Raw genomic sequence first — 27,481 nt, 5'->3', positions numbered from 1 at the left:
GGTATTGGAGCGCTGTGCATGAGCACCGTATTTGGACATATTCAGGGACCGGGAGATTAAGTGGTTAGCCCCGAATCACAAGCTGTGGACGGGACCCCGAGGCTCGAACCCTGGTTTCCAGCACCAAGTCGGCGGTCCAGCCGACCGACCACATCCTCTCCCGTGAGGCAGGACAGCGCGCGTTGGTCGAAGCCGGGCGCGCCGCCCTGCATGCAGCCCCCAGCGCTGCCCATCCGAGAAGTCCACTCGCACACGCAGTGCCCTCCCAGACCCCCGCTCCGTATCTCAGGCAGAAGCCCGCTACCCCCGGCAGTCAGCCAGCCCGCCCACGCTGGGCTGCCCAGCCATGCAGCACTACCGGATAAGTGCGCAGGCAGGGGGTGGGGGGCTCTGTAGTCACTCACCAGAAAATGCGTGAGGAGACGAGGAAAGTCGAGATGGCAGCGAGGGAGTCGCACGTCCTAAAGGCGAGACGGGCAGTGGACAAGAGGCTGCCCAGTGGGCGGGGGACAGTATATGTACCCCTGTCCCCCTCTCACTACCGGAAGTGGCCGGCCGGAAGTCCCCCTGGTCCCAGCCCAGGGAGACTAGGAGGCCGACTCCAGTGCCTTCCTGTGGCACTAAGGCGGCCGCCCTGAAGAGGGGCCACTGCGTGGTCCCCCGGGCAGCCTTGACATAAGAAGTCTTCTGAAGGTGAGCAGGTCAGTAGAGTCTGGGAGTTGGACGCTAGGTTTAGTACACTGTCACCATTGGACTAACACACCTGAAAGAGTGATTTGTAAAATAAAAATGTAGGACTGGAACTATGGTATGCAGGCACTAACCATTATGAGCAATTCCCAAGTGACCCACAGATGCCATGGTGACACCATCTACCAGTTCTGACCAGAGACGTTTTAAGGCATGAGTAAAGCGGGCAATTGCCCAGGTGCCCCACCTTCCTAGTGTCCACCTGGGAAAGCAAACTTTCTCTTTATTTGACTTGTATCTATTCAATTTCTCTCGCTCTCTGCCTACACTTACCTCTGTCTCTCTACCCACTGTCATTTTAAGGATTTTTTAGGGTCCTGGGCAAGAAATATTTCAACAGTTCTTTGTGATCCTGTGTAAGTTTAGCATATACTTTAGTATTGTTTGGCATTATGAAGACTTGAATTAGCAGGTAATAAAATTCAAATTTTATTCCTACAGGTGTCCCCAAAATAAGTCTTAAACAGAGCCAGGGTTGGACTGGGACAAAAATAGGCCCAGGTACCAAAATTAAAGTGGAATCAGAAAGCAAAAAAGTAGCCTACATTTGCTAATTGGAGTAGTTTTGAACTTTTATGGAACACTGCATGGAATTGAGATTCCTACAGGCAATGTTTGTTTTAATTTCAGGGAAAGTAAAAGTGAAAACTAGTCCAGCAACCCCTAAAACAAGCCCATAAACACCCCAAAAAAGTCCCACACACTGACTTGTCAGACTAGCCCCTAAGGCACTGCTTGATTGCCCTATATGACCCTGCCCGGAGCCCCCAAAATCCTTAATTTGCCACTGGTCCCGGCATTAAATCTGGCAGCCCTCTGCATTTCGAGAGGTGTGTCTATTTTTTTTTATTTTTTTCAAAATCTGTTTATTGTTTTGCAAATTTTACAGCTTACAGACAGACATCAGACATCAATTAACATTAACCATACCACAAAGTATTAGGCAAGAACAGATGAGCAGTACCGTGAAACAGAAGGACCTCTCTCCCGACATTCAATGGTGTCAGCGACCAAGTGGTGATAATACGAACCACAATACGATACACAGCATCATGTTTTGGTATGATAGGTCCAGTGGTATAGTATACAGAGTCTACGCAGAGTCTTCAGGATACATGTGGGTACAGATAATAAAAGAGAACATAAAGAGGGGCAGAACATCAAGACCCTCCAGTAACCAAGAACTGCAGCAGAGTCCGACATGCAAACGTATACCCCGCATTATTTCCCCAGCGCTTCCGCCCTCCCCCCCAGCATCCCCCAAGTGAGCAGCCCCACACAGGAAGCCCAGTACTGCCCATCCTGAGTATCAGGTAATACACAGCTGACTACGAGGCGGGCAAATGAACCTCATAAACCTACTCAGCAATCTCTGGGAACACACCTCCCCCATGAACAGGATGTCTCTCCGTCGTGTCCCCCTCAATTCGTGTCAATGCCTGCAGCAGACCTTCCCATTGTTTTGTGATAGGCGTCTTCCGAAGTCCCATTGTTTCCTCTCTCAGGAGAGCTATGCCTTCCGCCTTGGCCCATGCCTGGAGCGAATACCACCATGCCTGTGTGTGCGGTGGATCCGGCACCTTCCAGCGCTTAGTGAGTAGCCGTTTAGCCACCACCAACCCCAAGTCGAGGAAGCGGGAGGTAACTTTCGTGGCTGGCGTTCTGCGGAAGAGGTGTAGTAGGTAAACGGGACACTCAAATGGTATGGTACGGCCTGTGCATATATGCAGCTCCTCTTGGACTGACTCACAGTATGGGCGCAGCTTGTGGCAACTCCACAGCATGTGTACTAGCCCAGCTCCTAACTCCGCGCAGCGGGGGCAAGCCGTGTCTGTGCGATGGAAGTATCTATTAATCATTTCGGGTGTGAGGTACGCTTTGTGAAGTATAAACAGCTGTATCTGGCGGAACCGCATGTTGTGGGGTATGCGTGTTGGGCTCTGTAGTATCTTAGCCCATTCCCTATCGTCCAGTGGCCTCTCTAGGTCTGTCTCCCATTTGCGGCGGAGTGGTTCTAGGCTGATTGCTGCGTGCGTAGGGAGGCCGCAAACCACCGTATCAAGTGCCTACCTGCCCCATGTTGGTTTGGTTCCATCTTCATGTCCCCCCTTCTAGCGGTCAATGTCGCAATCAAAGAACGGTGTCTGAGGAATTGCCCAGGTGGCAGGCGCGCCTCATCGACCAGGGATTCATACATCATGAGGGTGCCGTCCCGATAGAGGTTGCCCAGAGTCTGTATGTCTGCTGCGTGCCACTCCGTCAGCTCAGAAGTGGTGAGCGCCCCCAGCCCGCTAGAGGAGCCCTCCAGTGGCATGGCCGGAGCATAAGGAACCTGGTTTCTAGTAAGGTAGAGACTGCGACGGTAGCATTTGTAGGCCACTACCATGAGGAGTGGTATCGGCGTTGGGGCTTTCGTGGCGGGGTGAAAGAGTTTGGTGATGTCAGCTAGAGATAGGGGAGGTGCTGTTGTCGTAGTGTCATCGAGGCCTCTGCCTGCTAGCCAGCGGGCTATCCATTGTAGCTGTGCTGCCAGAAAATAATGTTCAAAGCACGGTGCAGCCAGGCCTCCCTGGTCGGTAGGCAAGTATAGCTTGGGCAGAGACATCCTATGCCGCGCATTACCCCAGATGAAATCCCGGAGCGACTGCGTAAGTGTGGTGAAGAAGGCCACTGGGATATATTTTGGTAGATTGGCAAAATAGTACAGAAGACGGGGGAGTATCACCATCTTGGATAAGGCTACCCTGCCGGTGACTGTGAGTGGAAGCGTGTTCCAAAAACGCATCTGGGACTTAATCGCCGTCACAGCCCTGCCCAAATTGCCCTCAATGAGGTCTCCCGGCTGGCGATATATCTGGACTCCTAAGTAACGGAAAGTTTCCGCTTTCCACTGTACACGCACGCCATCTAGGATATAGCCTGGGTCCGGGATATCCCCACCAAACGCATGAAGACAGGACTTAGTGGCGTTCACCCTGAGCCCCGAGAGAGCGGCAAAGTCGAGCAGTATGCGCTCCAGAGTGACCGGGATGTTACTGACATCTCTGACGAACACCAGGAGGTCATCCGCGTACAGTGACACCTGATGCGTCGCGTCCCCTAGGGGGATTCCGTCTCCGAGTGTCGTACGTAGTGTCGCGGCTAGGGGCTCCATTGCCAACGCAAACAGGAGGGGCGAGAACGGGCACCCCTGCCTGGTGCCCCTGCAAATTGGTATTGCGGCAGAGATGTAGGCCCAGTTTTCACCCTCACTGTAGGATTCTTGTACAGGAGCGCGACCATCTGGAGAAACCCTAGGCACAGTTCGTATCGCATCAGCACCGCTTCGAGGTAGCCCCACTCCAAACAGTCAAAGGCTTTTTCAAGGTCCAGTACCAGACAACCCGCCCTAGGCCACCTCTGCACACTATCCGAGGCCACCCTGAAGAACTGCCGCAGGTTCAGTGAGGTACTGTGCTTAGGTACAAAGCTGTTCTGGTCGCTGTGCACCAATTGAGGGACCACCAGAGCCAGGCGCTCCGCCCACACCTTGGCAAATATTTTATAATCCACGTTAAGTAGAGCCAGGGGTCGGTATGATCCTAGACTCACGGGGTCCCTGTTTGGTTTAAGCAGGGACACCAGGTAGGTCTCGCGCATTGAAGGGGGCAGAACGCACTCCTCGAGAGCTGTGGAATAAAGAGTGTGCAGTTTCAGCACCAGGGACTCCCTGTAGGCCTTATAGTATTCAGCCGGGAGGCCATCCGGACCCGGCACCTTCCCAGTGGCCATGGAGCCGATCACCTCTCCAATCTCCTCCAAGGTAAAGGGGCCGTCAAGCGACTCCAGATGTTCTCCGGGGACCGTGGGTAGGCGGGCAGCTTTCAGGAAACCGTCCAGCTCGGGCCCGGAGCAGTGCCCTGCGGAGCGGTATAGTTGTGCATAGTGGTCGGACATCACCTGGTGTATTTCGCGCTGCGTGTATACCAGTGGGCCCTCGGGCGTACGTATGGCCCCAATCGGAGCGTGGGAATTTTCTTGCTTGAGTAGCCAAGCCAGCAAGCGCCCTCCCCAGTCGGCTTTGGCATGAGTGCGTGCCGTGTGGGCCGTGTAATTGTGGCAACGCAGACGCTCCAGGAGGTCTGCATGCTCCACCCGAAGACGTGCAGATGCGTGGAGTGGCGACCTCCGCCGTCGCCATCCCGTTCATATTTGAGTAATTGCAATTCGAGGCGGGTGAGTGACCACGCCAAGTGTTTGCGTATGTTCCACATTGCACCAAGCCAATGGCTCTTGATAGCCGTTTTATGGGCATTCCACTCCACCAGCGCGCTGCTCGCCGTCCCGTAATTCAGTTAAAAATACTCCAGGATAGCCGTCCCCAGATATGCACGAAATTCCGGATGTTCTAACGTGGCTGGTTGAAGACGCCATGTGGGTACAAGGGGGTGACCAGGGTCCCAGTTCAGCCGCAGCTTCAGGGGATTGTGATCTGAATGGGTACGCCTCAAATACTCAGCATCTTCAATCAGCAGGAACAGTGCTTGGGAGCCCACCACCCTGTCCAATCACACGTGAAGGTCATGTACTGCGGAGTAGTAAGAGTATATGCGGGCGTCAGGATGTAGGCAACGCCACACATCTAGCAACGCCAAGTGTGAAAGCCATCCGGCGAGGGCCCGCGTGTTCAAACCAGCCTGTGTGGTTCGGAGGGGTGGAAAAGACCTGTCCAGGTGTCTATCCAGTACTGAATTGAAATCCCCGCCCATTAACCACGGAAGTCCAGCGTAAGGGGCTAATGACATGGACAGTTGTGCCATGAATGAGGGTTGGTCAGTGTTCGGAGCGTAAATGGAGCCCAATAGTATTTGCTGACTGTTTAGTGTTCCACGAGCCAGAGTGTACCTGCCTGCAGGATCTCTCACTGTGTCGGTACATATGAACGGGGTACCCGCCCGCACCCAGATCAGTGTGCCCCGTGCATGTGCTGAATATGTTGTGCCATATAATTGGTCTCTCCAGTGTTTGCGTAACCTGTCTAGCTCTGGCTGGGTCATATGTGTTTCCTGTAGGAGGGCAATGGCAGCGGAGTGTCTCTGAAGGTATGCAAAGATGGAGTAATGACGCAAGGGTGTGTACATGCCGCAAATGTTCCACGTAATTATATCAGTGCGCGCCATCTCGGGTGAGCCAGTGTAATGGGGGCGCCGGGGCTAGGGTGGGCCCAGGCCGCGCGAGGGACAGGGTCAGGCAACATCATGTCGAAGTGCTGCAACAAAAAACACAACTGATGAACCAAGAACAGTGTAACATCTGGGGCAAAATTCTATAACGATGAAGTGGCGTAAACTAGGTCAGTGGGGTGCCTGTGAGGGTGTGTGCGCCAGCCGTGTCGTGCTGTAGCCTTCCCCCTTGCTCCTGCATATGATGTGTGTCAACAGTGTAAGCTCCGGTGTCATCATGTGGGGCCCACAGACTGTGAGTCAGGTTGGTGGGCTAGGGAAATGCAACGCCCCTCAAGTACACCCCCCCCCCCACTCCATGAGATGGTGTGTGTGACCCAACAGGCGACAGGCGAGTCACCGCCGCTCCAACCCCAGGAGGATCAGACAGTGCCGCTAGTACAATAGATCCACCCCTACTCCCAACCATAGTTAAGACACAGCGGAGACTGACAATGGGCTACTTGCGTGAGCTGTCCATGATGGTGACCATCACAAAAAGGTTAGCTCAGATAAGATCATAAGCAGTTTGTGGAGTCACCACCGGTAGTGTAAGATCATCTGAAGCGATGGTGGAGCCGCTGGGCACCAGAGTGGGCTGTATGCGGGAGTCCAAGCGTTCTTGGGCATGTGGGGAGCCGAGGGTGGTGACCGCTTCTAGGGCCTCCAATCTCTCCCTACGCATACTTTCCGGGGTTGGGGCATTGGTCCCAGGCTGGGTGAGCCTCATAGCCCCGCGGCGTTGACGACGTTGGGTTCTTCCACCTGTTGCGGCACCACTGTCTGAGTTCACAGGCCTCACGCCCGACCATAGCCCCGACTCTTCGAGCCAGTCCTGTATAGTCAGGGAAGAGCATGACTGAGCTATCGCCCACCTTAAGATCGTCCATCTTGCGTGTTTCTCGGAGAACCACATCACGGTCTCTATAGTTGAGTAGCTTAAAGAAAAATGGCCATGGTCTGGCTCCCGGCTGAGGTTTCTGTGCCGGGATGCGGTGGGCTCTCTCGACGACGAACTGCTATGACAAGAGACCTTGAGGCATAAGATCACAAAGCCACCGTTCCATGAATTGCTACGGATGTCTACCATCACCTTCCGGCAGGCCCACCACGCGGACGTTGTTGCGGTGGGAGCGACCCTCCGCGGCATCCGCCTTGTCTTCCAGCTCATGAACACGATCCATTAGGTCTTGCAGCGCTGCAGTGTTGCTTTGCGTGATAGGCTGTAGCTCCTGAATTGTTTGGCCCTGCACAGTGACTTTATCAGCCAACTTACGATGGTCAGCGTGTAGGAGGGTGAAGTCTGAGGCGATCTTATCTATTCGGGTTTTCAGGGAGGTTCTGGTGTGTTCCAGCGCGGCACCTATCCTTCCATCGCTGCAAGGACTGAGTCCATTTTAGTTGCTAGGGCCGTGGGCGTGGGTTCAGGCGTGCCACCAGTACTCGGAGTCGAAGGGTCCAGAGCATTCCCTCGTAAGGGCCCCTGCTGCATTTTGGCTCCCATCACGAGCTGCTGCGCCATGGGCATTCGCAGGTGGACACCAGCCGAGGCGGTATAACAGCGAGGGGGTTGCTGACAGAGGAAGCCGCTCCCGTGGGAGGCGCTCGTGAGAGTGGTCCGGTGGGGCAAAGCGCAGCGGCTGCACCCTGATGGCTGTGGCCAGCACCTAGCTGATGACCCGTGGGGGCTTTAGGTAGATTACGACTTCAGTTGTTCGATGCGGGTGTGACAGCCGGCTATGCCGAACGTGAGGCCAGGGCACCTGACCGGTCGGCCACACAGCAGTATGCCAGTTCCGTTGATGCGTAGATCCCTGGGAGCTGCCGCCCGCACAGACAGCCACTACGCTGGTGATTGGGCCCCAAGTGTACAGTCCACCAGGTGTTTGTTAACGCTGACGTGCGCCGAGAACGACCACTGTCCGCTCCAATTGTATTCCACAGGGGCTTCCGCTATGCTGTGGAGCTTAACTCGGGCGCGGTACCGGGGTGTCACACATCCGGGTACCTGACGATACGGGGGCGACAATCAGGGGTGGCAGGCGTCGAGTCACAGCCGGACCGTCCCAGCGGGAACACCCAGGCAACACTTTGCAGGCGCGGCTGACCGCTGCACTCACCAAGGGTTGCCACCTCCAAAGTCACAGTCCGGCATGGGGTGGCCTAACTCTTCCTCAGCCTCTCCCGAAGTTCCGTGGAGTATGCCCGGTCCCCGTGTTCCCGCCACATCAGAGACATACGCCCACCGCAAGCGCAGCACGCCGGGTATGCCACCGTCAGGGCTCCAAGAGGTAACTCATATGTTGTTTCAGTGGCCTCCACTATGATTTCTTGCCGACACCACGCAGTCCGATCCGGACAGGCACAGCCCCAGCCAGCCACCACCAGTTGCAGACCCCTGGCCTCCAGGCCGTAGCGCCCCCGTATGGCCTGCACTGGCAGGCGGGGCCCCGTCAGGTGCAGCGTCACCACCTCCCCGATGCTTCAGAGATGACGCCAGGGACCGCCCCGCTCACCTCCAATTACGCCTCCAGTTCTGAAAGCACTCCTCACACCTGATGCAGAGAGGGCAGCTCAGTCCAATGTACGCCGCCAGCCGGAATGACGCTGCCGCACAGTTCGCCTAGTGCTGCACAAAGCCGGAGTCCTCTACTGCCTCCAGTCACGGCAGTCAGATGTGGGCGGCCCTCTTCTGCTGTGAGGGCACCACGAGGAGGCTGGCAACAGGTAGGGCTTCCCGGTCCTCGCCGCCACTGCCGCGGGCAGGCTGGGTCCCAGCAGATGCAGCACCCCTACCACCCGGGGGCGCCTGGGGCCGCACAAGCATCTATCCCGCACACACCTCCGGCGGCGCTGACGGCATATGGAGCACTCCGTTGCTCAGACCATGTACCGCCGGATTGCAGGAAGGGGGGGCAGCGCGGTCCGATGTGCACCGCAGATCGGGCGTTTCAGCCACCCAGCCCGCCTGGTACTTCGCAGGGCCCGAGTCCGCCGCTGCCGTTAGGAGCTGACTTAAGGCGCGAGCGTCCATCTTGTGTGTAGGGTACGCCGCGCGTGAGCACGGGTGGCCGACAGGACCACACATTCACCACCGCGGCTCCAGCAGTCTCAGAGGCACAACGCACAGCCCATCCGATGCAGGAGAGCTTCCAACACCGGATTCTCTCTGACAGGTGCATATTTATTGATGAGGTCAGGAGAAATTGCCAGGAATGGGGGATTAACGGCTCCGGCTTCACAGATTCCCGTCCGCCATGTTGGCTGGCAAGCCACGCCCCCCTTCGAGAGGTATGTCTATGACATTGTGAATGTTTCTTGGCACAGAAGAAGCAACATCTAAGCACTGTGTTTAGATTATGAATCATGTAGAAGACCATCGTTTCAGTACCTTAGGATACCACCACACCATGTCCTCCAGCTGTCCCCTGAAGAAGGAGAGGCTTAAAGGTGGAGGCTCCAAACAATTTGAAGACCTTCCTGGACTAAACCATTGAAAGGCTCTGCTCATTCACAAAGCTCAGTGGAATCTGTGCCACAATCGGTGAGTCCCTTGGCAAAGGCAGATACTAACATCATCACCTACACAAATATTTATTTTTTATTTTATTTGAAGAGTTTTATAGAGCGCTGGCTAGACCTGGAGGTATCAGAGCGCTTTACATGAGGTTAAACAGTGTTACAACGTTATATAAGTTACAATTACATCCGTTACTAGTGCATTAAATAACATAGAATAACAAGACCAAAGGAGCAAAGAGGGTAATGGGGGAAAAGTAAAGGGGTTTGAAAGCAGATCAGGTCTAAGCAGAAAAGGCCATGGAGTAAAGTACTAGCAGGGGACACCAAAAAAGTCAGAGTCAAACAAACCGTTGGTGTTCTCGTGATCACCCACATCAGAGCCGGACTCCCTCCCAGCGTCAGGTCGCAATTAGAGATGGAACGGGTCCGAGGAAGGGGGTGAAAAGGGTGCCTCACCGTGATCATGCAATGAGAGAGGGGTGAAAGTGAATCAAAAAGGGGGTTCAACTGAGGGCGATGGTCAATCTGGCGGTACAAGGCACTGACCAGCGGCGTCAATCAAGTCTGGGAGACTGTCGAAAACCGCAAGATGGAAGATCCAGGTCATGGACCCCAAATACCTCGCAACAAAATGGTGGGACTGCGGGCAAACAAAAATCAGGCTGAAAAACCAACTATGGATGAATGGGGAGGGCAGTCACCAGATCTGGATGGAGGAAAGGCTGGATGTCGTCGATCGCTCACAAGTCGTCAATAGTCAGGGGAATAGTCAGCACAGGCACCCAGGCAGCAGCCCCGTAAGGGGAAGGCAGCTGCGGGGTCAGGAGGGCGCGAAAACACTGAGAAGGGAAAACAAACTCGGTGAAAAAGGCATCAGGTCCGGAAAGGCAGGCAACGATCGGAGCGGCCACCAGAGCAGCTAAGTCGGGCATCGGCAGCAACGTAGAGGATCAGCAACCGGCAGACCCTCGGAGTCCGGACGGCGGGGGAAGAAAGGAGAACCAGTGGAAAGAGGAGGAGAACTGTGCCCGATGTCCGGCTGTGTAGGTGACGGCTGAGGCGGTGAACCGGAGCCAATCTCCTCTATAGCTGTCAAGGCAGCTCCACTGGGCATCGGCCATGTTGCTCAGGCTCCGCGGCTAGACCATCAATCATAATTCCTTGGAAGGTCTCGAACCCAGATGCGGGAGATTAGAGAGACGAGGACGGCATACAAACATGACCCCAGGTATGTATATGGTCAGGGACTACCGAATTTCCCCCTCCCCCTGCGCGTAAACCACATTTCTAATGAGGGACATGAGAAGGTAATTACTTTTTGGAGGCGGGGGTCGTACAACCCCCGGCCGAATTTATTAAAATATGAAAAAAAAATTAAAATTTTGAAATAAACAATATTAACACAATTATACGCAGAAACATAACACAACATTTGATTACAATTCATATGCACAGATATCAGATGGCTAACCTTAAACTATCACTAATACATAGTTTTCCTATCCGAATCTAACATCTGGACATAATCATACATTAATTATTTTCTGCGTATCCTATTTGGGCCTACGGCAAGGTCGCTAACCGGTGTCAGATCCTTATCAATTAACCACGCCCTCCCGTAGGAGTTGCGCATGCGCAGAGGGCCCGCTTACCGAGAGGGTACTTCCCCCCCCGGTTACCCCCATACGTTCCCTGAACTCCATTCCAATTTGTGGGGTCTTGCACTCTGCGCCATTTAATGACGTCGATACCAGTGCGGGGTGGCCAACCAGCCTAAAGAAAGCGTGACTCCCCTCCTTTCCCCGCACCCATCCATCCAACCGGATGTACCGCCCCTGGAGTTCTAGGAGAGACCCCTTGTCCCTCCTCCTGGGCGACCCCATCCGTGAATGGCGCCGCACCCTAAGGACCTTAAATGTACTGCTCACCAGTCATGACCTTACCGCCTGACCAAGGAATAGCAATAAATACGACGATAAATGACCTGTAACGGGAAAAACCAAAGGAACAAAACAACACACCACCGTAATTCATTACCCAATGATCCTATTGCAACAGGGGATGGTGGGTGGGCAAACAAATAGTTAGCAGCCCCCCCAAGGGCTGCGTCTGATTGTCTGAGAGCGCGGGACCAAGAGACCGTGTCCCGCGCTCCCGGGCCCTTTATCCTAACACTGGGGGCAGACCAGTTCTAACTGGCCCGTCCCCCGCCGCCCCCTTGACCCGGAAGCACCTTAATTGCTTCCGGGTCAAGGGTTCCCTGCCGCCACCCAATCCCGGCCGTGGCGCGCCCACCGCGTCACACTGATGCGGTAGACCCGCCGGGCCGGACGAACAGGCGAGGGGGGGGAGGGGGTCGGTGCCCCGCCATATCCGCGGCGGGGCCGATACCGGCACCCGCCTTTCTATATGGTCAGGGACTACCGAATTTCCCCCTCCCCCTGCGCGTAAACCACATTTCTAATGAGGGACATGAGAAGGTAATTACTTTTTGGAGGCGGGGGTCGTACAACCCCCGGCCGTATTTATTAAAATATGAAAACAAAATTAAAATTTTGAAATAAACAATATTAACACAATTATACGCAGAAACATAACACAACATTTGATTACAATTCATATGCACAGATATCAGATGGCTAACCTTAAACTATCACTAATACATAGTTTTCCTATCCGAATCTAACATCTGGACATAATCATACATTAATTATTTTCTGCGTATCCTATTTGGGCCTACGGGAAGGTCGCTAACCGGTGTCAGATCCTTATCAATTAACCACGCCCTCCCGTAGGAGTTGCGCATGCGCAGAGGGCCCGCTTACCGAGAGGGTACTTCCCCCCCCCCCCGGTTACCCCCATACGTTCCCTGAACTCCATTCCAATTTGTGGGGTCTTGCACTCTGCGCCATTTAATGACGTCGATACCAGTGCGGGGTGGCCAACCAGCCTAAAGAAAGCGTGACTCCCCTCCTTTCCCCGCACCCATCCATCCAACCGGATGTACCGCCCCTGGAGTTCTAGGAGAGACCCCTTGTCCCACCTCCTGGGCGACCCCATCCGTGAATGGCGCCGCCCCCTAAGGACCTTAAATGTACTGCTCACCAGTCATGACCTTATCGCCACAGGCCAGCATAGTTGACCGACTATCTGGCCCCCACCCATCCTAACTCAGAAAGGTCATGCCCCTGCCTCAATTCCCTGACCCATCCTATGAAAATTCATTCCACACCATTTCATCACCTAACCTAGTCGAATGAACCACGACTTCTATGAAGCACAGTTCCCCCTGACACCCCATGGGACCAGATTATGCTGAAGCCCTGGCACCTTTGTGCTACCCAGGCAACCTTGGAGATTACCTCCTCCAGAACGACCCTTCTGCCTAGTGGTATCAAGCCGTTACCCCACTACCTAAGAACTATTGTGGCGAAGGACAGTGTCTCTTCAGAAGATCAGTGATAAAAACCCCCCTAAACTGACTGCGCCCAAGAAAAGATACTTGGAAACCCCCTTGCTCTCGGCTCTGTCAGTATAGTCCGCAGGTGTAAAAAACACTAGCTAGCTTCCTCCCTACTGAAATCTCTGCAATCCATGCAGAGGTGAACCGCGGCCTAGACGCGTCACTATCCCACTCCCATACGAAGTATTCCACCTGCTCTACCCAGGCGTAGGGTCCGTGACCCCCTTCCTAGTGTGTGATAAAACAAATACCAGGGTCGACTGCATCCGACAAAGTTGACATACCGCCAGGGAGCCACTAAATGGTCTTGATTGAACGCATCGCGATGTAACACGTTGCAACCCACACCCCTAGTATTAGTAGCACCATGCTGTAAAACAGTCAGGGTTAACCGGCCACTCAAATAGCCCGGCACTCATTGCCGACGTGATTATACGATTGTGATACTGACCCAGTAGTGTCCCACAGGCTCCCAAAGAATTCCCTTAAGCGTACCATGGGCCTCGTGACCCATTGAAACCGAAACAATCTGCTCTAAGATAGGTTCTGTGTTGACTGCTGCCCCTACCACAACATCCCAACACGCCTAGTGACCAATTTATTGACAAAGGGGTGCTGAGCAATAGTTTCGTACTCGGTCACTCCACATTTCCAGGATAATAATGCTACGGGGCTGGCTTCATCATAGGAATGTGCTTGCCGTTTGAGCCCTAGACCGTGAACTACCTGCAACCAAGCACAACGTTCTGGGATAAGCTCCGTGCCAGCCTATCCCCCTACATCGAGCATTCCAACCCTGCTCAATGTCCGCACTGAAAGGCGCCTGCGTGGACATGCGCCCTAATGGCAGTTAGCCGTTCCATGACCCCGCAATTCATGCGTCGCATCTGCCCCTAACACTTGTGTTTTATACCGCCGGTAAAGGTATACACCTCCAAGGCAACGAACTGCCACCATAACACGAATGGCAACAATAAATGGGTGAGAACCATACCCTCCCACTATAATGCATGAGCAGCTCTGAAGGTATACACCTGCCAGGCAGACGTACTGCCGACTTACCACAAATGGCAACAACAAATGAGTGACAACTACACATTCCAGCTATGAAGCATATGGAGCACTGTCTCAGGCTAGCACCGCAGGAACCACTGGGTCGCTCGCCCATTCCATTTGATGCCGCCGCTTGCCACTCGCGTTCCGACTCCACCGGTCCCTTTAGTTGTCAACCTCTCGTAGTCATAGCGGTGTGTAGCTCTTCCAGGCATCAGGCGTGGATCCAGGCATACATAAATGAAAATCAAAATTAATGATTAGTGCCTTAGGCTGTGAGGTGCCCAACAACGATTTTTTAAGTCAGCGCTACTTCGCGAGACTGTACTCTCCCCACTTTCACCCACACCCCACAGGCTTTTAAAGTGTATCGATACTATTCTTAGGCCCGCCGGACCCATCATTCGTACGCCAAAATGTATGTAGGTGACCCGACGGAGGCGGGCGCCTCGCGGGACTGACATCAAAGACTGGAATATATTGATGTGACCTCACCACGGCTTGGAACGTCACAGTCAGCAGTCATGTTTCAATCTGACAAACATGTTTGACCATTCTGTAGCACATAATGGTCAGCACCTGGATGTGTAGCATTGAGTTTTTTGCGTTCATATTGACCAGACACATTCCTACTCCCCGAGTAAGTTCTACGACAAAATGTGGCAAGCAAGTGGAGCTAGCTAACCTGGTTGTCACCACTCTTTAGTAAGTAGGGATATGTGCGTTTCCGCAAGGATTAATTTGTGCCACTACCATGAGAATAATGGGTAATCTACCGTCTCTGCACCTTGGTGACTGACCCGAAGCAGTCTGTGGTCAATGCAAGGTTTAAAAACCCTACACCGATCACCGACTTATAATTTCGACCCCTTAGCCTGCCCTCAGTTGTATCACATAAGAAACATTGAAACTGACTTTCAAAGAGAGCTCCTAGCATGGCCCAATTGCATTACATAATGAACATCGAAACCTGACTTGAAATGAGAGCGCCTAGCATAGCGCCAGTTGCATTAATTGAGGACATTGAAATCATAATTCTATGTAAGAACGCCTAGCATAACACCAATTGTAATTTACATGAGGAGCATTGAAGTAGCGAAATCAAATTAGAACATCTAGCATAGCGCTAGTGTCATAACATGAAGAACATTTCACCAGATTTTCCGAGAGACTTCGAGAGTGCTAAGCATGGTTTAGCTTTAACTTTCGTGTTTTGACCCGCAAACCTATCCTCCTTAAACACTCAATCAGAACAATAGGTCCTGAAATGGCCTCACATATATCGGAACCTCAGTTCGCTATGCATTATCACCAGTGATTAATAACCGCCATCTAGCCGTGTGAAATTCTCATTTGCGAGTTTTTGTATTAGTTACACTTGGCGTTACGCTTAGCAGAGGGGCAGGCCATTATGTTGAGAGCACCCAACACAGCCCACTCGCATTTAAAAGGGGCACATTCGTAATTGTTAGGCACAGGAAGATTGAGTGAACTCCTGCCTTACTCCTGTGCAATCGTGTTAAGATGGACATGATAATACGTGCTAACCACCCCATGGTTACATACATGCTGGCACACTTGATAAAACCCATGCGGTAACACTACGTGGGAATACCCCAGAAAAACGCCCATATCGTAACATCACTGCAATCCCTCCATGCGGTAACATCCCCTTTGATAACCACTTGTAAAACCTACGTGGCAACACACGGTCACAGTCACGCGGTATTACCCCCCTGGTAAACATTCAAATCCAAAAGTACTAAACACCAACGTGATAGAACCCACAAGGTAACTCTTGCTATCATCGCAGAAAGGGTTTACCCTATTCCGAGAACCTATTCGCTAAGGTGTCACCGAGATCCCAATAGCGTGAGCATAAGCAAGGGGCTTTGGTCTCCTTGCTTTGCGCAGTAACGTAACCGCAAAAATATGTCTTTAGATAAAATACCCACGCAACATATCCCCAAGAGCATAAAGACCCCAACTGTGTAGCTTCAGGTAGTAACAAGCTGCCCTGCAAAAATGCGCTTTATGATTCACATGCAATCCATCATAATCTCTCCCTTACAAGAGGTATTCTTGACCTGTCCGCGCGTGGATGTGATTCAGCAGGTGTCGTTATAATTAACTAATAATATTTGTAAAGAGATAATCATGCGGGAAATACCCTAGTCAACAGCAATCACTGACAACGCCAACATACTTAGCGTATGTACGCGCCGAATACGGGCACATATGGATAATGCATACATGCACACAGGCAATCACAGCTACTGACCCCCCTGTTACCGAAATTCGAACAGACATGCAGGCAGCCATGCCCACAATCCAAGAAATATGTAGCCATTAAACAGTAGGGGCAAAGAATGACGGGTATCAGGGTACGATGAGTCACTGGGCGATTTGCACTAGGGGCCCATGATAGCACCGAGCCAGTTGCACCAAGGCGGTTAGCACTATAGGACCACACACATGCACACAGATACACAGTCTTGGCATCAAAACGTTCATAGTCCCAAATCGCATCTCTTAACACCACCGTGGGGAAAGGAGCATGGTGGTTTCACGATTTTCACTGTTCCACCCTCTCACGCTGCCACGCGCATCAAGCCCACGCGCACGCAGGGCCCACCCCAACACCCTCTCACACTGTAGTTCCGGGTAGCCCGGTTTATTACGCGCTACCTTATTACTAACAAATGCGCTCCTTTATGCTGGTGCCCGTGCCTATCTTCTGACCCAGAATGACCCTGCTCTTTTAAATGGTAGTGTACCCGTGCACGCGCGCTGCCTTCAAGCGCTATCTCCTCCCCGCATTAACGAAAGCTTGTCATCATACCTCAATTCCATGCTTCAAACTCGATCAAACATGGTCTGGCAAGTGTAGTTTTACAAGTAGCTACTGACCGCCGTATTATTGGAAAATGAATCTGTTGCTTATTCGCCTGAGGGTGCAGGGCGTATTGGCAAAGAATGTCCCATTTATTTAGTCTTAATTGTCTCGGCGCGCTAACCGCCCGAGCTATCTCCCCAGTGCAGCAGCACGTCCCCACGTGTCAATTCTTTTAAAAACAGCGTAATCCAACTGACAAAATTGATGGGAATTGAACCCTACTGAAACGGGTAATATCTACATGAATGCGGGGTGTGTGACCGAAGGTCCAAACCTGGTGTAGCTCCTGCGCGCACACCGCACTCTCATTACACATTTTCTATGGCTCGGGGAGATTACGTAATTAGCCCAGAATCACAGGATGGACGCGACCTTGAGGCTCTAGCTCAAATTTCCAGTACCAGAGTGTGCTTCGGATCACCATCCATAAAGTTAAGCAGGCGAATGTGCTAACCGTTCGCACCACAACATTCGGAAGAGTTCGAAATGTTGTCAGCTTATGACATTTTTTTCGGCGTTTGCGGGACCCGAACCCTTGTCCTGAGAGACACTTTATAACCACAGGCCCCAGACTTCCAATTGAGCTATACCTCCTAGTCATCATAGCTCCTAGTCCTTAACCGTCATTTTTGCCGCTTGCTATTCTTTCTAACATTTCCGTGCAATTATACTTTTCAGCTCAGCTGTATCGCGCCCGATCACGCAGCATGCACACGAAGAACCACAGCAACCTACGTGTATATAACAATGAGCACCCTCGGTGCACAACAGCATTCAATTACGCGCTCCTGTCCACCCGCAGTGAGCCTCGGCCCCCTTCCACCAAACAAAATGAAACCCATCCAATCATTTCACAAGGAATCGAACCCGTGCACTAGGGGCCTGATCACCACAGCAATACTTAACTGAGCTAATAGCTCGATCTAAGGCGCCTCTCCCATGGAACTCCCGCCGCCGACCACGTAGAGAGACCGCAGGCCTGCTTCCGCTGTACTCGCGCTGCCCAGAGAACGCCTCGCCCACGACTCCGACGTAGTAGACAGCCACCGGCGATGCATATACTGCTCCACCGATGAAATCCCCGACCGCGAACCTGCAGGGAAACAAAACAAACAAATAGTTAGCAGCCACCCCAAGGGCTGCGTCTGATTGTCTGAGAGCGCGGGACCAAGAGACCGTGTCCCGCGCTCCCGGGCCCTTTATCCTAACACTGGGGGCAGACCAGTTCTAACTGGCCTGTCCCCCGCCGCCCCCTTGACCCGGAAGCGCCTTAATTGCTTCCGGGTCAAGGGTTCCCTGCCGCCACCCAATCCCGGCCGTGGTGCGCCCACCGCGTCACACTGATGCGGTAGACCCGCCGGGCCGGACGAACAGGCGAGGGGGGGGGGGGGGTCGGTGCCCCGCCATATCCGCGGCGGGGCCGATACCGGCACCCGCCTTTCTAAAAAGGGTCCAAGGAGGGGGTAGATTTCAGGGGATTAGAGCCAAAAAAAGGCAATCCCTAGCCGGTAGCTCCCGTCTGGAGCTCCTCACCTGTCGGCCATCTTAGATCATGTTAGATCATGTTAGATCATTTGTAAATAAATCCATCATCATCGAAACCCCTGAGCAGTCACATGCTTCAGTCTGAAAAGGTGCAAAGGACTTCAAGGAGTATTGCATGCTTTCACTACTCACATGCTAACAACCACAGGATCTCACAAGGCACAGTGCTCCAGTGTTTAAGGCGCTTTCACAAACACATTGTTCAAACTACAGAAGGTCGAAATTTTAATGTAGGCAGTGAAATTGCCCACACCCCAAAATATTCCACGTAAAGAAAGTTGAAAACATGCAAACCTTTTTTGATAAAGTCTGCACATTTCTACTGAATAAACATATGCATTTGCTTTATATTTATTTTTCTTTTATTTGACGAGCATTTTCAAAGTTAAATGCCTTCCATAAGGGCAGAAACGGTACATAGCAGGAACTGTAGTCATGGTATTTAACAATCAACCAGAGAAGATGATTGACGCATTTGTACACAGATGCTGATTTATGAGAGCTAATTTGCTAAACTAGGCAGCATTGAGGTACATGGTATGTACATAAGATGGACTTGCTACGACGATATACGAATCAAGGGGTTGTCCCAGAAAATGGTCACAAATACGGGGAACGTGGCATGAGCATAGAGGGGGTATCTGTGAGCCTCCGAGGGGGGAGCAACGCCACATTGCGCTACATAGCGAGTAATACTAGACAGGTACTATATCAACAGATAGAACACAACAGAGTTGGATATGATAAAGCATGACTCATTGTAAGTGTACTCCGCAGTGTATTGACTTACAAAATGTTTGTAAAGTTTTGAAGCTGTCATCAATAAAAAGAATTATAAAAAATAAATAAATAAAAGATGGACTTGTTACATTTTGGATGTGATGTGCGTCTTAGTGTGCTCTTCTCCACTAGTTCCGTGAGATGGCTCTTTCGACTGGTTTTAAGCTAGTTAAGTGAGGGCCACCACTAACGTCTGGTGTGATCAACGCAGGTGTCTGGAGGACGTGTACCAGATCATGTAATTGAAGTAGCGTAAGGTTTTACCATAGTCAACAGCTAGTAGAGGGCCCTGCTTATAGCCGGCACTATGCAGTCACTATTCTAGATATATCAGCTTGGCACATGTGTCTCGTGTAGAGACAAGTCAAATTGGTGGCCACTCTTCATTATTTCAAACTGCACCTTTGTGGAATGCTCTTCCAGCCCAAGTAGGTCTACGCACAGACTGACTTGTTTATCACAGGCTTCTGAAAACATGGCTTCAGCAGCTCACACTATGCTATAAATCTAGTGCATAAATACCACTTGGTAGGAAAGAGCACTTTACAAAACACAGCACATAGCATAGCTTCTGTTGAGGGGAAAATCTTGTGTCTTCGCTTTGCACTATATGTGGGTGTAACTCACGGAGTTTCACTACGCGTAATTCCACGGAGTTACATAAAAACTCTGCGAGATTCTGTGGAGTTCCACAAACGGGCAGAAAATATGCACGTCACGCTGCAATTTAGCACCAGTAGCACGAGCAGAGCTGAAAAAACACAGTGAACAGCACCAAGCGTGGTGCAAAAGCGAGTGGCCAGTTGAGTTGATTTTGCTGCCACTTGAGTAAAAAATCTGTTTGAGCCGCAGCAAATCTACTTGAGAAGCAGCCCTCTGACCACAACTGCCAGCAACTGTCGGCATTAGAACATTTTGCTGGGCGATGCCAAATCTTGCTTACAGTTCTGAAGTCTTGCAGGGGAAAAATCTGCCATGCAGCCATTGGCGAATTTGGCCAGTTCTCAGAGTTACAAGAGTAATGCAGAGTCGGCAAATTCCACCAATTCCGCGGGTAGAATGAAACATTCTGCCAACCCCTACTTTGCACTCCACTGTACATCACAGTTTACATTTGTCTTTATTTCTTCCTGTAGTTACTAAGCCTGCCTGTCTGCCTTTCTCTTTTATGTTGTGTCTCAGTTCTAGGAGTTTCCCTATGTTTTTATTCTATCATTGTCCTCTACAGTTAACCAAAAAGGTTCATACATTACAAGATACTCTATTAGCATTCTTTCTGATTCCTTCACTGCAGCAGAGGAGCAAGTCCAGATAGGATCCCGAATCTCACTGTGTCCCGGCTGACTGTTGCCGCTGCTGCGGCTTCCGGCTACCAAAGATGGCGTCGATGTTTCGCAGCGAGGAGATGTGCCTCACTCAGCTCTTTCTGCAGGTGGAGGCAGGATACTCCTGCATCGCAGAGCTCGGGGAGCTGGGCCTGGTGCAGTTTAGAGACGTGAGTATCAAAGAGCCTTCTTTGTTGAAGAGGAGAAGAAACTTCTCTATAAATTCTAGATGGATAAGAGCCCAAAACAGAAAAAGAAAGGGTTCTCACTTCAGCTTCTGTCATGGTTAAACTAATAATGCGCATCCCCATAAGAGTAAAAGTTGAGGTCAAAGTATTTCATATTTTCATGTTCTCCAATTATATGGACTTTAGACTTGGCCTTAGCATCATTAAGTGTGGGGCACAGTCACCCAAAGACAACTCCAAAATCTCTGAAGGATCAGCACATTTCTTTTGTCTAGTAATTAGTAGACATAGGTTTTAGATCTTTTTTAGGGATCTGCAATTCTTGGGTGAGCGACCTCAATCTAAGCCAGTAGAGAACGTTTAATTTGTTTATTGATGACGCTGAGTTGTTACGATTGTTAATTTTAAGAGATACGTTCATGTCTACCTGTCGATGAGTACAGCGTGCCAACACCTTTTGGTAGAGCAGTTCTTTGTAATCAATCATTACAAATAAGTACGTTTTTGAGAACACTCACTACCACTGCTGTGCTCTCCCTCCACCACCACTGACCCATCAGTCCCATCTCCTCTGCCTCATGGTCTGCAGTCTGCTGATCTCCTGTTCCAGGTCATTCTCCTCACTCACAAACATGGGCACCGTGGAATGTTCTACCACGGGACCTACATAGGGACACCAAAAAAAATATAGGTAATGAAATCACTGTTTATGCAGTTTATTTTAAATGTAGGAAAACTCCTGAACCTGCACAACTTATACTTCAGTGATCTTTCAGAGAATCGGCTTTAGTTCCATTTGTGAGTATTATGAGTAAGGTACTTCACAAACCTGGCCAAAAAGCGACCCAATGCCCTTTGACCTCTAGTGCAAGGCTGGTCTAATTTTGTACCCATGCGGCTGTATGTCCCACTTTTTATTTGGCTTTCTGTGTAAATTGTGCACTGCATGTGTTGTATTAATGTTTCTCTGGTAAATTTGTAATGTCTGCTGATGACCTCTTTGTTGAGGAGGGGAAAAGCTATGGTTGCCCCAAAAATAAGTTGATCACAATGATGAGACCTTCAATGGATCTCACTGATGAGTCGTTTCCAGCGCATGTCGCTCAAAGCCACTCCCAAAACACATTTCAAACCCCTCACACACGACATGAGTCAACTCCAAGGCGCTGCAAGGATGCAAGGTCAATAAGCCCTACAAGATTTCTACGAAACAGGACATCAAATGCTTTACTGCAAATTCAATGCACAAATATGGATTTTCGTTGCATTAACTAACCACCCTTTTTTTTCCTACATGAGACTCAAACTGGATCACACAAAACTTGATATTATTAATGTAGATGTTTCTTGGAACATTAAAGAGTTGCCATGAAATATGGCATCATACACGCTGCCACCGCACTAGTATGTTACGTTAAGTGGTTCTTGTGTGACGCACATCTGCCATTCATGTGCCCTTGTATCATTTTGAATTGATTTGTCAGTAATTTCACTAGTCATCACCCGGTCACCCAAAAATATTTAAATGTTCCTTTGTCTTTGGGATGCTCCCTGCGGTGGGGTAGGTAAGGTACCTGACGGTCTTTGCTCACTCTACTGTTTGCCTTTCTCATGATTCAGCTTTCGACTGAGATGAATTGGTGTGGAGAGAATATATGCTGTAGACTGTAATTCAATGTAATGGGACATGCTGCGGGTATGCTTACAGTATATACATGTATACTAGGCACCATTGTGATGGATCCTTAGTGATGTGACTGAGTTGCCGTTTTGGACCCAGAAAGAGGGGGCTCTCTGATTATTTTTGAGCATTTAGTATTGAAGTGTCATTAATAATGGAGGGTGACTTTTAGACATTTTTTATTTGGTTTAAGAAATTCATTAAAATTACAATCCAGATGTGCTTTAAAAAACAGTTCCTGAAGCATACATTTAATTGCATTAAAATCTTACAAAATGTGGTTCTGAAACAAAAGACCAGCTCCTCCCAACCCTCAATCTGGCTGACTAGCTCACTGTCTCTGGTGTCTCTCGGCAGACCCATAGGCAACACACCATCCGACTGGACACAAAGAAGTGTATAAAAGTGAAAAAAAGGTAACATGCCTTTTACATCTATTCATCCAGGATATGAAACAACATCCCTGCATCAATCAAAACCACAACAACCCTTCTGCAGTTCAGGAAAGAGTTCAAGCCACACCTCATGGTGCAGTGACAGTCCACCGGCCAGCTACCTCTCAAATTACTTGTTGACTGTATCCATGCCTTTGATCCTGTAGGCTGATTTTCTGCCTTTGGCTGGGTTCGTGCTATACAAATAACATGCATGCATGCAAACATACATATGAATTACACTCCAGAAAAGATGAAACATCACTGGCTATGACCGATAAATTAAAGTACATCAACAAATGTAGATTGTGCTGAATTCATTCAGAATGTAAAAGAGGCATGCAAATATCAATTAATTTCCTACAGCAATCTCCTCAATATAGCCTAAGAGCCTGCAGTAGCAGGCTCTACTGACGATTAAAGGCGCGCTCCAATGTTAAACGCCTAAGCCGGAGGCCTTTAACAAGGGAGCGTGCCTTTAATGGCTGGTAGAGCCCACTACGGAGGGTTCTAAGGCTATTACATCTATCCGCCACTAGAGGGCATAATGTTCTAGTTTGTAAAACAAAGGTCTCACAAGCCAGAGGGGCTTGAAATCCCCCTCGGGCTCCGTGAGGCCTTTGTTCACAGCAGCAGCTTCTAGCAGCCATCAGAAGCCCGGAGCACTCCATTGTCTTCAACGGAGCTCTCAACATTCCAAAGTTCTAATAATAATTAAATTACATGAATAATTTATGATATTATGAGTTATGATTTTGTCTCAGTGCGCTCGTCTTCTGATATTCGTAATGTATTCCAGATGATTGAGGTGGAGGTGCCTCTTGATCTCCAATGGCAAATGGTTAAGTAGATGCAAGTTCTGGTCTGCCCTAACAAGTTATTTTCCCTCCTCCAGCTGAACGCGAATGTCAACAACTTTCAGCGGAGGTTCGTCAACGAGGTGCGCAGATGTGAAGCCATGGAGAGAATCCTACGTGAGTTCATAAATTTCCACCATTCTTCCTGCTCTCCAATCCCGACATCCTGAAACAGGAGTCCTCTGTAAGAGCATGGCTTTCATCTTCACCCAAAACAGTTCTTGCTGCCTCTCTCAATCTGTCTCTTTCACTCATGTTTCTTTCTTTTACAGTATTTAATGTAGTGTTTATGTCATTCTTAACCTCTTTCCGTCACTGATCTCGCTCTCCACCTCTCTACATTACCCCAGGTCCTTTCTATCTTGCACAACTGTCTCTTTCCTTGTAACTACCTCTTCCCCAAATTCTTTCTCTTCACTCTATATTAATTTGTGGTCTGCGTAAGGTATCTCTCTCTTTTTCAATGAGTGCTGTACCATTGAGTCAGAAACACATTTTTTTATTCAGGTTTTCTTGAGACTGAGCTGGAGAATGACAAGATCTCGGTTAATCAACCTGCCACTTACCCGCAGACTCCTCTTCCCCGTGACATGATCGACTTGGAGGTAGGTCTTACAGGTGCCCCACACAAGAGATGGGTGGCCATGGCGATGTCTTCTATTCTCAATATGTAATCAAACAAGCATCAGTATCCAAAGGGGCAGCCGTCCCTCTGTGATTCAATATAGAATGACTCTGTCTCAATGGGACCGCGGTTTAAGCCACAGGACCATGATAACCCTGCTTAGAAACATCGGCAGTCCCCGTATGGCGAGGACGAGAAGCAGTAATGGCACTAGGATGTGCTTGTAAATCATGGTGCAGTTTGTGCTTGATGGTTATGATTTGCAATTGAGATTCTATGCCAGAATCTAAAGAATGTATTTAATAAATTGGACTTACTTATCAGGAACCAGAAAGAAACTGCAGGGTGTGCTTTGGTGCCATTGTTTGTAGACTCTTGAGTAAGATGTTGTAATTGTTGAGCTGTGCTCTGACTTTGTTGCGTCCTAACATTCCAACGATGGATTCGCACAGGAATGGGAAAAAATCATCTTCTTAACTGCTTGTAGCAGCATTCTTTTTGCTTCGTGTTGAGGTGGGTATCCATTGTCAATGTTACCGTATGAGTTTAGGTTTATAGGTCCTAGGGAATTTGTGTCCCTTGATTTATTGTACATGATGGGCCGAAGGAAGACTTGGGCTGTTGCCTGGAAGTAATCAATAGTAATTTTGAATTGGTGCCTTTCTGGCAGCGTCCATTATTGTTGCACTGTTCAACTGTTGGAAGGCTTGGTGACCTTGGCGCCGCCTACTAGGATGCCATGCAGTCATTATATTTAGATATTCAGTAGCAGGCCTGGTGAGACATAGAGCTTTGAGGTTTGTCATAGGTTAGTGGGGTTTCACCGAGTGCTGATTTGTCAGTAGCCTCTGGCTTTATTTCAGAACTCTGGAAACGTTATTACGTGGTGGTTGCAGTCATTCAGGCCTAAATCGTAAGTGAATATGGGAACCACTTTTGATTAGTCTAACTACTGACAATGGCTCAAATCCTCTTCGCTCATCTCAACCTATCACACTGTAAAGAAGTCATTACCCCTTTCCCATCTCTCCAACCGCATCCAATTCTAGCCAGGCTCAGAAGATTTAATTTTCTCGAAGACCTCAGTATTTTCTCCTATGCAGTCTGGCAGCATAGCAGATCCGATCTTCTTATCAAGTGGACCTATGTAACCTACATCAAATATATAACACCCTTCTTTCTTTGTAGAATATAAGGCCACTTCCCCGGGAGCCTGGGAATCCATTTTCCATGTTCAGACATGTCGCTCACTAGGTGAAGTACTCTACACCAGAACGCAAAGACCTCTTCAATGTCAAGCGAGTACAAATGTGTTGATCAAGAAGCAATTTTGACTCTCTTTTTATTCTTGTAAACAGACCGTTCTGGAAAAGCTGGACAGTGAATTACAGGAGGTGAATCAGAACCAGCAACAGCTGAAGCAGAACTTTTTGGAACTCACTGAACTCAAACACCTCCTGAAGAAGACTGAGGACTTCTTTGAGGTATGACCATAGTGTCTGGGAGTGGGTAAAACATATAACATTTGACAACCAAAAGCTAAGACACTGCAGCCCAAGATTGAGCATGAGGCTTCTGTTAGGCATTTACAGACCACCTGCAACTTCTACTGCCCAAATCAACACTTCCAGACTCAAAAAATTCGATTTCCCTTGGACTTTAGTGGAGGGCGTAAATGTAATTGTGAAAATATTAAGGTGTTTCTTTCCATTAACATTTATGGAAATAAGAATGCTGTTCCACAGCCCTTAGAGGGTTCTTTACAATAGCCTCTTCTAGATCAGTATTCTAGAAAGTAAACAGGACTTTACAGCTCTGCCACTTTCTGTTCTTGCCGCTTAGAACAGGGTACCAAGGAAGAAGCTAGGGGTATGAAAGCGCAAACAAGTGTTGAGTCACTCAGAGCCACCGAGCCTCTTGGCGCTGTCAATGAACATAAATTGGTTGAAAAAGCGGTGCAAAGTAACTTAGGTTTTCAAGTCATTTCAGAGTTTTGCTGTATCTTTAATGCTTCTGTTGCACAAGGAGATGACATTCTGCAGCTCACCGGTGATGGCTAGATGGAGTTGCTGCCTCCTGTGTGCTCTTAGTCCCTGGAAGTTCCAGGAACTGCAGATGGAGCTCGAGTTCTTCTTGGTGGAATATGATGGATGATTTATTGTGGAGAACGCCTGGTAGACCATGTGGAGTATCTTGAATTCGTCCATCTCTACAGTTGATTCACAGGAGGAAGCTATTGAGGGGCTCTAGGTTTGTCGCATCTACGTGCTGGCACCACCTTAGAGAGAGGAACAGGTTTTATCCAGGTGATAGCCTGCCTTCTGGCCTTTGTAGAGCATCATCTGCGGGTTGACAAGCATGAGAGCGATAGTTTCATTTTGTCCCTGCATTAAAGGTTTGCTTGGTTCTGGATCTCCTGTGTGTACAACAGAAATAGATATTCACAACTGGGATTTCCTGCATCTGTGCGGTTTCCTGTCTCATGAGTATTTTGGCAGCATCCCTGTATTTATGCTGTCTCTGTGAGTGAATGCCTGAGCTCAGTTAAAGCCCTCAACTCACTGTTTTTTTTCTTCTTTTTATTGGTATTTAGTCTAGTATACAGAGCACATTATTTCACCTTAACTCAATATATAATACACATTCTGGTTACACCTATGTCATGAGCAATACAGGCTTCATATGATCATTTTGGATACCCTCCATATCCTAAACAATGCTTAGCCTAGACCCTCTACACATTGTTGGGCGTCCCAGATTTATTGCCAATATTTCGTGTAACTGTAAAAATAGTAACAGTAACATCACCCCCCCCCCCCCTTTCCGCCCTGTTCCTGATAGTAATAGCTTCTTGATTGTGTGATCACCCACAATATGTGTCATTACGTCTACTATGATGTCGATCCTTCCCGCTCTGGGCTGGTGTGTGTCCTATCCCTCTGGAGAGTTCCCTCTACTCTTCTTGTTGTGTAATCTGCTCTTGTTCCCCTGGAGATCCGTCATCATAGCCATCCATGCCTTTCTATCTTCGTCGGCCTTCTCATCTTTTCTCACAAGTTTCATCCTCAGCCATAGCTCATTCCTTCATGTCTCGGAGCCAGTCTGTGTGTTTCGGGGGTTGATGTTGCATTCACATGATAACTATCCGTCTTTTAGCTAAT

The 27,481-nt window shown here is 49.7% G+C and overlaps 1 protein-coding gene across 1 annotated transcript in view; it reads left to right on the top strand.

Moving 5' to 3' along the window:
- The window catches only part of ATP6V0A4 (ATPase H+ transporting V0 subunit a4), a 248,287-nt gene that overhangs the window by 11,388 nt on the left and 209,418 nt on the right, over positions 1-27,481 (top strand). The window contains exons 2-5 of the mRNA XM_085652035.1: positions 20,505-20,705; positions 23,734-23,812; positions 24,203-24,300; positions 25,679-25,804. Coding sequence (XP_085508161.1) covers positions 20,589-20,705; positions 23,734-23,812; positions 24,203-24,300; positions 25,679-25,804 — 420 coding nt within the window. The 5' untranslated portion in view covers positions 20,505-20,588. The remainder of the gene's footprint in view (positions 1-20,504; positions 20,706-23,733; positions 23,813-24,202; positions 24,301-25,678; positions 25,805-27,481) is intronic.

The sequence above is a fragment of the Triturus cristatus genome, chromosome 4_1 (assembly GCF_964204655.1).
Source record: "Triturus cristatus chromosome 4_1, aTriCri1.1, whole genome shotgun sequence".
NCBI classification, from domain to species: Eukaryota; Metazoa; Chordata; class Amphibia; order Caudata; family Salamandridae; genus Triturus; species Triturus cristatus.
The sequence above is the reverse complement of the archived record's forward strand: the minus strand, read 5'-3'. Positions and strand labels throughout refer to the sequence as shown.